Source organism: Sciurus carolinensis, chromosome 14, assembly GCF_902686445.1.
Source record: "Sciurus carolinensis chromosome 14, mSciCar1.2, whole genome shotgun sequence".
Classification (NCBI taxonomy): domain Eukaryota; kingdom Metazoa; phylum Chordata; class Mammalia; order Rodentia; family Sciuridae; genus Sciurus; species Sciurus carolinensis.
The window spans coordinates 12852067-12866455 of NC_062226.1; the positions used below are offsets into that span (position 1 = coordinate 12852067).

At 45.6% G+C, this 14389-nt stretch overlaps 1 protein-coding gene across 5 annotated transcripts in view; it reads left to right on the forward strand.

Annotated features, from left to right (window-relative positions):
* Window positions 1-14389, forward strand: part of Ttll11 (tubulin tyrosine ligase like 11) — a 233373-nt gene that overhangs the window by 96782 nt on the left and 122202 nt on the right. For all 5 annotated transcript variants that reach the window (XR_007104937.1, XR_007104938.1, XM_047524512.1 and 2 more), the window contains 2 exons: window positions 3779-3874; window positions 4644-4759. Coding sequence is in view for 3 of the 5 variants with exons in the window: in XM_047524512.1 (XP_047380468.1) it covers window positions 3779-3874; window positions 4644-4759 (212 nt within the window). In the remaining 2 variants the exon portion in view is untranslated. The remainder of the gene's footprint in view (window positions 1-3778; window positions 3875-4643; window positions 4760-14389) is intronic.

The window sequence follows — 14389 nt, forward strand, 5'->3', positions numbered from 1 at the left end:
CAAAGTTGCTTGGGGATCTTCCTCCAAGCTCACTCACAAGGCAGTCAGCAGGCCTCAGGTACTCAGGTGGCCTGGAGAAATCAGTTCCTTGCCACCTGGGCCTCTCCCTAGGGCAGCTTGCCATACAGCAGGTGACTTCCCTCACAGTGAAAGAAAGCATCCCAAGATGGAAGCCACAGTCATTTTATGACCTAATATTAGAAGCAACAGCCCATCATGTCTGCCCTGTACTCATGCAGCCCGTACTCAAGTGGGTGGAGGAATTACACAAAGACATGACCGCTAGGAGATGGTACTCATTGGGACCACATTAGAGACTGCCAACTGCAGGTAGTGAGTTTGGATATATTGAATTTGAGGAGTCTGGGACCTTCCAGGTGGAAATACCCTGGATGCAGATGATTGGGTAGCTCTGGGGCTCAGGAGAGACTTCCCTCTTATTGGACGGTGGCTTGGAGCTTTTGTATGAATTTACAATTAACTGCTCAGGGCCCTATCCAACTTGATTTGAAGCTCCTAGAGGTCAGTGATGAAGGACAGCTAATTTTAAATCTCCCAGGGAGCCCCTTGGGTAGGAGGTGCCCAACACATAATTGCTGGGTGAATTTCTCAGGGAGGCAGACTTTCACATGGTTAAAAAGTTGTCTCTCACCGGTTATAGTGGCACACACCTTAATCCCAGCAACTTGGGAGGCTGAGACAGGAGGATTGCAACTAAGCGAGACCCTGTCTCAAACTAAAAAAAATGAAATAAAATAAGGACTGGGAATGTAGGTCATTGGTAAAGCACCTTTGGGTTCAATCCCCAGTGCCAAAAAAAAAAAAAAAAAGTTTCTCTCTTTGACAATTCCTGCTCTGCCACCAACTGTTGGAGAGACTTAGAGAGAAATCTTTCCCTTTCTAAACTGCAGGTGACTAAATTAGTGGTTTCTCAAAAATAAAATTTAAAAGTATCCCCCTGAGAATCCTAGATATAAAAATAGGTCCTAGTCGATCTGATCAGTTGGCCTCCTCCCTGCTTTCCCAGAAAAGAACCTCATTTTGAAAAATACTGGGCCAAGTAAACTCCCCACTTTTTGCCAGCACAGACTTTCCGGGATCATATGACAAGATCAAATCTAAGCCCAGTTTTGTGATTCTGCTTACTGAGATCCATGCCTATTCATGCCTGGATATTTTCATTGAACTTTTGAAAGGAGAATTATTCACATGGCCTTGAACTTGTGAAAAAATGAAATGAAGCTGTCCTTCATTAAACACTTACTAGGCGTCAACCTGGGTGAAGTGCTTTCCTCTGCATGACCTGTATGTGATCCTCTCTCCCCTGCAAGAGTGTAACCCCCAAGAGGCCAGGCACTTCACTTAGTTCACTGTGGTGTTTTCAGCAGTTAGGGACATAGGAAGCTTTCTTGGGACATAGAAAGCATTTAGTAAATACTTTGTTCATGAATTAATTAAGATTAGTGCTATGCATATTTCTGTTTTACAGGTGAGGAAACTAGGGCTTATAGCTACCGAAAAACTTGCCCATAGTCGCACAAGTTAAAGGCAGAACCAGAATATGAATAGTTCCTTGTGATTCCAAAGCCAATAACGCCATTTCTCAATGGTGGAATTGGTAGGAAACTGGAAAGGGAGTGAGCATACATTGAGTACCTTCTGTATCATGGGCACAGCCCTAGGTATCACTTTTCACTTCTGTTATCAATGACTCTGGGAGTCATTTTCCAGATGAGACTGCTGAGGCTCAGAGAGACTACTGAAGAGACAGAGTTGATGGGAATCCAGGTCTTTCTGACTCCAAAGCATTCCTATACAAGAACCAGCACATTAAAATTACACATCAAAGGTTCTGAAAAATGCAACGTCCGTGGGTGCAGGCTAATAAGGCGGGTGAGGTTCCACCACCCCCTTCTCCAGCTCCCAGCATTTTCGTGATTTGCATTCAGGATCCTTTGGGGATGGTGCTGAAAAGAGTCCTCCAGGCTGAGCGCACAGGTCCAGACTTCTAAGATGTAGCAGAAGTAAGAGCTGACGACTGAGCCTGATAAATGTTGGTACCAAGCCGGCCTCTCGCTGCAGCCCCATCCCGGGCCAGTCTCAGGCCAGAGCTGAAGTTGGACCGATGACGTCACCGGGTCTCTGAAAGGCCTCATCACTCAACTCCACTTGTCATATATTATTAAGCAGATCCATAATACATGTGACATTTTCTACTGAATTCCCATTCCTTCCTTTTCACGACCAGGGAAAGAAAAATAGAGTGAGGATGACTTTGCCCCACTTCTCATCCTCATTGTCCTTCATTGTCACATAACCACATCTTGAATCATTCCCCGGAATGGTCATCCAGGCTTAGATTTCATTAATATAGATGAAGCTGCAGTTTAATAATTATCATTTAACTAATGCATATTCTATATAGACAAGTAAATGGATTTCCCCTCATCTTTTCTTCTGGAGTCCACAGAGGAGGGGAGTCTACAACCATATCGTTTTCTTTTTTCTCTTTCATTCTCCACAGTATTTTTTGAGACTTTGGGGTTGTATAATTATGTTAGGAACTTTCTACATTATCACTTCTCTAGAGATAATGAGAGTCCTTCTGAGAATCCGAAGTCCTCATCATTCGAGGCGGAATCTCATTAGGAGCAGCGATCTCAAAAATGAGAACTTATCCAGGTGAAGGGCTGTTTAGGCAGAGAGATCAGGATGCACATGGTGGCTGATCCTGACCTAAAGTAGGGCTAGTAAGGAATTAAGGGAAACCAGAGTGGCCAGTGGAAAACATCGCCAAGGCAGGCGGGTGCTGAAGTCAAGGACAGGCATCCAAGGAGTGGAGCCGAGTGAGCCCGGAGGGCAGGCCCGCCCCATGGGCTGGTGCCTGTGGAGCTACCGTGCAGCACCCCACACTCAGAGGGCTTCAGTCTTGGTTTTGGCTGCTTGATACCATCATGAAATTGTTAAGACTTTTCAAACAAGGGGCCCAGGTTTTTATCCTGTACCAGGAGGCAGATATTGTGTGATCAGTTTGCACGGGTGTGAGAGACAGGGATGTCACTTGCTAGGTAGGCAGAGGTGGGAAACTGAGACTCAGTTTCTGCGTCTGTAAATTGGGGAGCACAGTCCCCCCTTCAAAGACATCATCATGAAGATTAAATGAGCTTACGAGGCACTGTGGTTCTGTATAGCCATTGGTACCTAGTACACAACCCCCTCCTTACCTATCAAGGCATATCGGGATTGCCCAAGGGGCTCGTCGGGCTCCACGGAGGGAGTCTGACTCAGCAGGTGTGGAGGGGGAATGTGTGGGTTTTGAAAGGGTTCCTTGCATGACACTGATGTGTATTCCAGGTTAAGAAAGGCAGCCTGAGGTTTCCAGAGATCTAGCTAAGAAGCGACTTAATCAAGGAGGGCAGAAGAAAAGGCAGAGGGGGGAATTGATGGACTACTACTAATCCTTAACATAATAAAAACCCTGTTAAAGAGGACAGAGGTCATCGTTTTACAGCACTCTGGACGACACAGATAGTGCTGAAGTGCATTATGGGAATGCATCCCATTACCAGGGTTTCTATAAAATTTTCTGCTATCCATTTGGTCTGACAAGCACACCCAGAGGAGCAGGGGCTGTGGACGAGAGCAGCCAGGGTCAAGGCCGAAGTTGGGGACCGCCTTTGAATTTATTTTCCCCTCAGTGACCCTAAGACCATACTCAATTCCTGAAAAGAAATTGTGGCTGGAGGGAGTGATTCTGAATTATGTTTATTCTGCTCAGATCTTAGGCTTTGACATTCTACTGATGAAAAATCTGAAGCCCATGCTACTGGAAGTAAATGCAAATCCCAGCATGAGAATTGAACATGAGTGCGAAGTAAGTACTCTGAGCATCTCGTTGACTGTATCGTTATAAAACCAAGGGTTCTAACTCTCAAGGTGTCCACTTGGCTACAGAAGACTCAGCGCTCTCAAATTTTCACAGCAAAGTTCTGTTCAAGTGAAATCATTTCAGTTCTGTTGAGCTCTGAACAGAGTCTATTAATATAAGACCTTTCCGACCTATGGTAATTTCCCAGCATGCCTTTCTTCCCATTTTTAAGGTCTGAAAACTTAGAAGCAGCTGAGCCTTTCCATCAGTTTTGACATGAACTAATTAGTTAGCCTCAGGAGATGAACTAATTGAAATTCTATGAATATGATTTAGCCATGTCGACATGCTTGAATCACTAAGATAAATAGTACATTTAACAGTGGTTATATTTTTCTCCACCCTCCAAAAACGCATTTTAAAAACTGGAAGGAAATACTCCCAATATTTAGTATTGGGTCTTGGGGGATTATCTGAATTCTTTTAATTTCCTTAACCCCCTTTCTATATTTCCAGCTTTTCTACAGTTGAGCATGTATCATTTTGAAAATCCGAAAAGCTCAGTGCTATTTCTTCCCTTGGTGTATTTGGGTAATTTACAAAATGGTATTGACATTCTTAAGGTAGTATAAAGGGAGCATTTAAAAATTCTCCTCTATAGATTAGCTCAAGCAAAACAGCACAACCCCACGAGCCAGCTGGAGGATGGCATACTGATTGCCGCTTGGCGTTGAATCACGGTCCTACTGTAATGCGGAATCCTTACCCATTCAAGCTTTCTCCAGGGGTGTTCGAAAATGTCCCCAGCCTTGTGGATGAGGAGGTGAAAGTGGCTGTGATCAGAGACACACTGCGCCTCATTGACCCGCTTAAGAAGAAGAAAGAAAACCGGTAAGTATTTTCTGTCATTCATTTCTATCAACTCTGCTTCCTAACTGTTTTGTGTCCTAAGCAGGTGAGTTAAGTTCTTGGAACCTGTTAACACAGGAGATTTGCATAATAAACAATGGAATAAATCACATTTTCACTTTATAAACATAATCCCCCAAGCAACCAGTGACTCAGAGTCAGGGCTAGTCTGACATTTGGGGTTCCGAATGAATTTCTAACTGATCGTTATCTAAATCCGGAAAGTCTCTTCTAAGCTCTCACTTTCCCTCGGTGACAGGGACGTGCGCACAACTGTTCCTGGGGTGCTTCTCTTTGAAACCCTCAAGCTCAGAAAGGGTGGGATAAAAATGCAGAAGAGGCCACAAATAACCGGACGTAGTTACTTCCTTTTGATTTTCTTTGCAGTGTTGACGCTCTCGCAGTGTGAGCTTTTAGTTCCAAAATTTGCGGAACCAATGTGATGAGTTTCTGTCACTTATAGCGTATTTACAGGTTACAAGTCTCCATCCTCAGCCACCCAGCGGGACCTTCTATGGGGACACTGGGTGGGATATGTTCTGTGCCTCTCCCCCTACAGAGTCGTCCTTGAAATGAATGATGTTTCACTTGGGTATATAGTTCATTCTGTTTTTACCAAATTCCGGGTTGTCACAAAGTAGTTGAGTATCATTATTCATGTTTTGGGCAGAAAGACCAAAGCCAGGCATTTCACATAGCACATCCTGTACCCCTGATAGATCAGATCCAACCAAGTGCTCCCAGACATGTCAGTCATTCTCAGCTGGGGTGCAAGACCCAGGGGAGTGCTGGCTTCCCCAGGCAAGGGATGTTTTGCAGGTTCCTCTACCGAGAAAACTCCAACTGGGCTCGAGCCCAGATCTTGTTGGGGCCACCCTATGGCAGTACTTCTCTCAGCTGCACATTAACACTATCTGGGGAGCTTTCAAATGTGCCCGTGTGGGGACCTCCCCACCCAGAGATGCTGGCCTGGGCTGGCTGCCGGGTCGCAGATATTTTTAGGTTCCCTAGATGATCGTACCACACAGCTGAGGTTGAGCACCACGGCTCTGCCTGCAGGACACGGACTCTGAAGGATTTGCCCTGTTCTCAGTCAGGCTGTGTGGCACCCGCCCAGCTGTCTTCCCGAGTGAGTTCTTCACTGAGCGAGGCGCAGATTACCCTTGCTGGCAAGGTTCCACGTGTGGTTTGTGTGGGCCAGTCCTGCCAGGTGTGGCTTCCACCAGTTAGCACTTCAAAGTGGCAGCGCGTTGGGGCTGCAGAATCCTCTGAGCAACTCGAACATGAGGGCAGCCGAATGACGTGCCACCCCTATGTAGTGCTGTCCCTTGGGGAAAGCAATGCTCAGTTGCAATTTGGTTAGATTAATTGCTATAAAACTCATCCCTCAAAAAATTATTGATCTTGGAGAGATTTGGGTGGCTTTCTATGCCAGTATAGCGTGGTGGTGCAGTTGATTTAGGATGACCTTGACACGTTCTCATTCTGATTCTTTGCGTGGGAATGAGAAGTTCAAAAACCAGATGTGGCGTGAGCCTTCTTAACCTCTGCCACCAAACATGAAGAGATGGGAGGGTTCCACTGTATTTCACATTAAATGGCATCGAAACAAAATCAGCTTTCTTTTTCTCTTTCTAGTTGTTTTCCTTTACGTACACCTATATAATCTGCATGAGCTGCAGGTCTGAGGTTTAATAGCAGTGGGACTCAGGACCATTGATTGGGAAGGATGAAAAAAGGCATTTTACAACTTATCAAGTTATAAGTAGCAGCATCTCATTTTTAATTTAAAATGCATTGACTTTTTTTTATTGATAAGTAGGAACAGTTAGAACTTTAAGAACCTGACTTCAATTTTAATATAAAAACCCTTTCATCTCACCCTTTTCTTACCTACAATGTAAGGGTACATTTTAATAGCTAAATGCCATTTACTGGTATTTTTCCTTAATTTCACTTTATTTTATTTTTTACCCAGCAATGGTTATCTATAAAAGCACTTTGTAATCTGTAAAGTGCATTTATGCATAAGGGAATATTATTATTCATTTGAACTTTACCATGCAGAGTAAAAGGCTGAAATTATTCTCAACTCCTTTGTCTAGAAATGTTTCAGGAATAAATTGAAAAAGCACCAGGTTTGTGCCCACAGAAAATGCAGCATTGTTGTGCTGAATCCTAAGTCCGGTTCTGAGACCATGTCACTCCACCTGCATTAAATGATGTCACATAGATTTCCAGGATGAAAGTTACCTTTAGAAGTAGTTTCTACTGTTTGCATGGGATCTGATCTAAACCTTAAAACAAATGCTATCCTAGCTTTGCCTCCAACTCTTAAGCAAAAGGGATTGGAAATGTCCCTCATTAGTTCCTCCTTGGGCACTGTTTGCCATCAAGACTGTCAAAGTGGGTCTTCACTTTCTCCAGGCAAACTGAGATAACACGTAGATGCCCTGAACCCCTCGTCTCCCAACCCACTCTGGAAAGATTCAGAGACACATTCCAAGGGGCACCAGACGTTTGTCACATCTCTGCACACCCCCAGGTCTTATAACCTGGGTCCCTTTCTTGGTGGGACTAAGAGTAGTCCTCAGGCATTCCATGGGGAGAGGAAATTGACCCAGTAAATACCCACCATGGCATAGTCAAAAGCACTTCCTCTTGAGCCAAAGAGACTAAGATTTGAATTCTGACTCTTATCAACCTGTGGTCAGATCTTGGGGATGTTGCACAGCTGTTTCGAGCCCCAATAATGGGGTAATGACATTTAAATGAAACAATGAGGAAAACTTTTAATTTATGGTAGGTGCTTTATAATGCTCAATTTACTAATCAATGGTAAGATTATCTACTAGACCTGGAACAAACCAGCAAAAATAATACTAATCATTATTCTCTTTCCCAGTTTTCTTAAAGTAGAATTTTGAATTTAAAACCACTGACATTCTAAAACTGGAGCTATAAGATCACTGGGGACTAGAACCGACACTGGAGCTGGTTACCAATGGGAGGCTCTGTTTCCAGGGAGCAAGATGTCACCAGGCCATATTTATTTGGTGGTTTAGGAGAAATTACCTTTGGTTACTGAAGGAGGAAGACAGCCATGTGAAACCGCTTTGACATTGGTAACATTCAGCAATATCTAGTAACTTTCCAGATTTCCATAGTAGGGTTCTGTGCAGGCACTAATGGAGAGGGATTCTGGAAACATCACCTATGTGGAGGCAAAATTCATGTACTGTAAAATTAACCAAAGTATGTGATTTGAGGGCTGGGAGTGTAGTTCAGTGGCAGAGCACTTGCCTAGCATGCGTGAGGCCCTGGCTTCAATCCCCAGCACCCAAAACAAAAACTATAATTTAGTACATTCATAATGTTCTGTAGCCATCCCTCCATATGGCTCCAAAGTGTTCGTCACTCTGAAAGAAAACCCATCTCATTAAGTGCACCGCCCGCCACGTCTCCTGGGTCCTGGCAACCACCCATCTGCTATGGACTCCCTATTCTGTGCAGCCTTTTGTGATTGGCTTCCCTCCTTCAGCACAATGCCCTCAAGGGTCACCGGTGTTGCTTCAGGTGCCAGGACTTCACTCCTGCTCGTGACACAGACAGACCACATCTCGGTATCCGTTTGTCGGTGACGGACATTTGGGTGGAAGCCATCTCCTTTTCCACCAGAGGGGTGCTGCAGTGATCTGTTTTGTATTTTGGCTCTCTATGTAAGATTTCATTTGAGGGGAAAGTGTCTTCTCTGCTAGGAGAAGTTATTAGAACCTCTAATTTAGTCCAACACTCCATTTTCCTGATAGAAGCACAGATCTTAGGCATCGTCATGCCAGTTAGCTCCCTGGTTTGAAAATCTCCCTTGGAAGGGCTCCTAAGGGAGGAGCAGCGTGGCCTGGCAGGGCATTGGACTTGGCATCAGCCACGCAGGGGTGAAAGCTTTCGTCTCTGATCACTGTACCGTGGGCGTGGCCAAGTTGCTTCCATTCTTGGGTCCTGTCTGTAAAGTGGGAATCAAGGTACCTCCTTGGATGGATTGTCATGGCCATACTATGAAATGATGCATGTCAGGGACTCATGACATCTAGGAGCCTTAGACAAATACTGCCTCCTGGGGTCAGCAGGTGGTCCATCCAGCTTTTCTTTAAAATCATGCTTATGGTGAAGCGGTAACTCACCGACTCCCGAGACAGCCTATTTGAGATGTGGACACAGTGACTCTGGGCCCCTGAACCATGTGTAAGGAAAGTCCCTAACTTGCCTCAAGTCACTAAGCATCTCACTGGCAGCGAAGGAGCCGGATCCTGACTCCTCGCCTCTCATCAGCGTTCCCACGCTGCCCTGGCCTCTGTTCCTCCCGCACACCCAAAGCTTTGCTTAGAGGATGAGGGGATAAACAAGGAAAAGCACCAGGAAGCTCCCACTTTTCTCCAGATATTTGTATAGCCTAAGTCTGTCTTTTCTTTAAAAACCAGCAGAAGTGAAAAAATTGTATTCCCCAGCTGTTTTTTAAGACAAGGTAATTATTCCATCAATTGACTAAATTTCAGAAGGTCAGTTTACCCCTGGGGAGTCATTTTTCTAACACTGTGCTCCTTTCCCTGAACATAGATATCTCCGATAACTGGAGCCCCTTCTTAGGAATTGTAAAGCCCCCAAGTAACACAGATGAAGGCCGAGAGAGTTGGAGAAATCTGAGGGGGTTTGACAGACATCATGCTGCTTCACAGTGCCTGGGAGCTGGGGTGTAGACTAATTCAAAGGTGTCTATTTGGAAAATGACTTATATAAGGCCCAGAAGCACCCTTTCCTGTGGTTACAGTTCACAATCCCCTTCCTGTTTTATTTACCTGCTGTCACTATAACAACTGGGTTTGTCGTAGAGGAAGAAGTCAGCGTGCCAGAGCGCCTTTGGTCCTAGTCAGAGATGCTTGTCTGCTGAAGGTTTTCCTGGGAGCCGCTTTCATTCTTACCTTGACTCTTAGCCATGTTTAGAACGAACCAGTAGATGATGAATCCCCAGAATAGGTAGGTTCTATGTAGAATGGAGAAGAAAGGTGGAACATTCTAAGAGAATGGAGAGTAAAGAATGTCCCAGTGGTTCAGTTTTGTGGTGGGTCTTGTGGGACTAAGGAATGTGACTTTGTCCAATAATGCAGAAGAATAGGGAAAGTATATTAAGCAGAAAATTTCTGAACCCAGGCCCCTGCCCCTTATGTTGGTGGTATTTCTTATTGAAAATCCCCCCAGTGATAGGGAAACTACCTTCCCAACTATCTACACTAAGCATGCCATCATAAATAAAAGACATTATCTTTCTGACTGGAAAAAGACTCTTCCAGAAGAATCATCTGGCTATCCTGTTGAATGGCCCATCCATAAGTGCACAACTGACGCTTGAAATTCTGGGGTTCAGTTGATGCCAAAGGATTCCTCTGTGGCCAGACCCTATAGATCATCACACACTGACCCCAAGCACCTTTGAAGATTTCATATAAATTATACACCCAGGTCACACAGAGGTGACTCCTTGCATATTCATTTGCATCATCTCGTTTGCACCATGCATGGATTAGAGAAACAGGAATTCATTTATTTTGAGTGTTTATTGAGCACTTACTGTGTGCCAAGGGGACACAGTGAATGAGCCCACAGGTCAGAAGGGGAGGCAAGACCCACACATAAAAACTTACAAGGCAAAAGGTGCTAAGTACGGTAAATGCAAAGACAAATTGCCAAGGGAGGAATGTGAGAGGGGAGAGGATTTCCTGATGGGAAGAATTTTTAAAAACAGAGAAAATAACCCTCGAGCTGAGGTTTACAGAGCGAGTGGATTCAATATACAAACTGAGAAGAAGGCATTCCTGGTGAAGGAGGCAAAGGTGCAGGGTTCTGTGGGGGAGTTTGAGGAATTCAAGCAGGAGGCGGATTCCTAGAGAGGGAGGCGGGAGCTAAATGGAACCCCGGAGGCCAGAAGGGGACAGCCTTGAGTGGCAAGCTAAAGAAGTCACAGCTTGTTTTTCCCTGGGAACTCGTGAAGGCTGTGGGAAGATCTGAGCCCAGAAACAACACACAATTCTGTGCAGATGCGAACTTTGCCTGGAGAAGAGTCCAGAAGAGTCCAGAGGCTCCACACAGCTCGCCCGAGGTTGGGGCCTTGTGGCTTGGAGATGCTCCAGCTCTGTGCCTGGAGGGCCTCGGGTCCACGTGGCCATCAGCAAACTAGAAAAATGCGCCTGTGTTTTCCAGGAAGATTGGAGAGGAGATGACTAATGACAGGTGTATTATTTTATGTGTGAGAGAGAAAACAAGATGAGTCTCTTCCGCTTGGAAGTGTTGAAACATTAAGCCAGAAGTAACCACTAAAAGCCTCTTTTGCGTGAAGTCTGTTGAGAGGGAACCATTTCCGAGACTTATGGGAAGGTGGAATTTCCTGAGCTGATGTGGGAGTGTCATTTCAGAGGGCCATTAGGCAGAACCGAGCCCCTCGTCTGGGCACGTGCTCCCTGTCGCCTGTGTGAGCCGCAGATGGGAAACCAGAGGAGCATGCAGCCACCAGCCTCCATTGCTGGGGTCATGGCAGTGCTGACTCCTGCACGGGCCCTTCATCGTCGTTGCACGTAGGGGTGATCTGGAAATTTCCTCGTGAGCTGCTCCAGTGAGCTTTGAACATTCCGGTGTTTCTAAAATCAGGAGCTATTAGCTTCTTGGAAGGACGCAGCATGGTCTGAGCTCAGGAGACCGAGTTTTAGTACCCAGTTCTACTTGACCAAATCAAAAAAAAAAAAAATATATATATATATATATATATAAGGGAATAATAGTTGCTGCTGGCCTGTTTCACAAGGAAGTGCCTCTGGGGTGCTTACTGTGTACGACATGGTGGTAAATGTTTGCATTTATTTCCATTTGGTCCCACAACATCTGTTTGCAGCAGGGGCTATGACTACTTCCGATTTACACTTGAAGATTCTGAGGCTTGGAGAGGTTGAGGGATGTGCCCAGGACCACCCCACTTATGAGACAGGCTGAGATTCAAAGCATCCCATCCAGCTCGGGCCCTGTGGGAAGACGGACCTGAAAGTACTTAGCGCTGTCTCTGCTGCCAGTTTCCTCTGGAATGGGCAGGAGAACTGAAGCTTCAAGCAGGACCCACACATGGGACTAGAGGGAACAGCACCAAATAGAAATTGTTCATGTGCAGTTGTGTGTCCCAAACTGGAGGCTGGGTCGAAGTCTGGGAAGAAGGTGGGCTGGGCCAAGGAGTAGGTGGAACCATCGGGGCTTGTTGCTATTGACCTTTTCTGGAATACAAGCCTGGCGGTTTCACATGATGCGCTCAAGGCAGGCTTCTTGAAGGAGGCAGGGCTGCATTTGCTCAGACAGGAATGGGCACTAGAGTCGGGAAGGAGGAATGGAGGCAGGAAGCTGGGTGAAGGGTCCAGTGGGGCTGGGAGGTCCTTTGGCAGGCCAGGTCCCAGTCCTGCTTCCCGAAAGGCATTTTAGTGTGAAAGGTGCTGCTTCTCTGCTGCCCATTTCTTAACTAATTTTTTTTCTCATTATGAAAGTACTGTGGACTTTTCTCATTATGGAAGTTCACGTAGAGTATAAAACCTCCCTCAAGTTCAGCCACTCAGAGTCAACCTCTGTTAATTTTTCAGTTAATAAAAAAATTATACGATTCTCATCTGTATCTTATAGTCGAGGCCATACCCTCTATATGATTTTTGTATGCTGCTCTTATTTTTCTCCACTGGATATGACAGTAATGTCCCTTATTAACAACTCTTTGTAAACATCGTTTTCGTCCATGGCTGGATTGGAGTTTGCCTCCCTGCTGGAGAATGTTTGGTTTGTCTCTAGCATCTTGTGCTTCAAGCTTCTTTGCAATGAGCACACACCATCTTGGGAGAGAGCTGCTGGAGAAGCAGAAATCCAGATCCACTCCTGCTGTTCAGGTAGAGGTGAGAGAGCAGCGCAGGGCCCTGCAGTAGGATGCTGTGGGGGTAAATCCTGGCTGTGCTGTTTATAGCTGTAAGTGGTAGAGTCACCTCCCACTCTCTACTGTGGCATCTTCATCCATAAAAGGGAGTTTTCAGTTGGATGTTTTTAAATCTGCAAAGCAATGAGGAAGTTCTTAATTTGGAGGGAGGGAAAACTGTTGCTTATTCCTAAGAGAGTACTTGTCATGGGAAGTGTCCAATCTGAATGTATTTAAATAAATTGAACAATATATGTAACCTGGAGTGTGTGTGTGTGTGTGTGTGTGTGTGTGTGTAAGAAAAAAGTGTGAGGGAAGAGGTGGTAAAGTAAGTGGGAAGAGCTACAGAAGTGACAGGTTGATCTTTGGCTCTAGGGATGGATTTGATTTCCCTCTAATTATCTGCTAGATTAAAAGAAATGAAAAGATCAAAATGAAAGCTGGTTTCAGTAATCATTTGAAGCCCTGGGTTATCACACCAAATGGTTGGCAATGTTCACCAGCTGCTTTCTTTCCTTTTCTTTTCATGCAATTTCCATTTCTTCCTTCTCTTTCAGTAGCTAAGAGCCCTCTGCTGCTATCCTAGCAGAGGCTAACTGAGGGGCGTGGGGGAAGGTGGAATCCGGGCAGCCAGGAGGAGTAGGATCCACCCGCAAGCTCCTCCGCCCCTTGGCTAGCCGAGCATCGTGACCAGGAGTCTGCAGCGCCGGTGTCCCCTGTGCTGTCCTGGGGGTGCCCTTCTTCCAGACTGCACCCTGGCTCTGCGGCGCTGGAGGCCAGTCCCAGGAAGCTCCTAACACGTGAATCAATGAACGCGTGAGTGAGTGTTGGCTTGTTATGTGTCAACCCTGTGACGAGGTTGCGTCCAGGATGCCCGTGAGTCTCTGATAGGTACAGGAGGCAGCAGGAGCATCAACTGCCAGGCGAGCTGGGCCCAGGCACTAGGGGATGTGAGGCAGGGTGGAGGCAGTGGAATAAGAAACGGGTCTGCTGAGGGCCATGGGGCAGGACCAAACAGAGGCTCTCCAGACACTGGAAAAACTCCAGAAGGTTTACAGCTGCCCCTTCACAAACGCTCCAAGCTGGAAACAAACTAACATCCGACAACAGCAGAATGCTCGAGTTTGGGGCATTTCTCACTGGAATACTGTATGTCCACAAAAAGGCACAAACCATCGCCCTGCGCATTGTATTGATGTAGAGAAAAGAAGCAAGCCATCAAAACTTACCTATGGTACAGTTAAATGAAATAAAACTCAGAGCAGGCAAAACTAAACTTTGTTTTATAGAGATGTAACTCTGAGTGGCAAAAATATAAAGAAAAGTGAGAAGTAATGATCAGAGAGTTTAAGACAGGTACGCCTGGTGGGGCGGCAGAGGGAGGCACGATCTGAGAGCGACCCTGGTGGGATGTCGAATGTGGGCCCTGTTCTGTTTCTTAACCCAGGTGGAGGCTGCATAGATATTAGAATTATTCTTCAAATGTAGGCATCATATATACATGTGTGTGTGTGTGTGTGTGTATTTACATACATAGGTCTATTTATATATAAAACAATTTCACACCAAAGCCAAGTCCAGCATGGCGGGATCACAGTGAGTGAGCAGGGAAGGTGTCAGGAATCAGG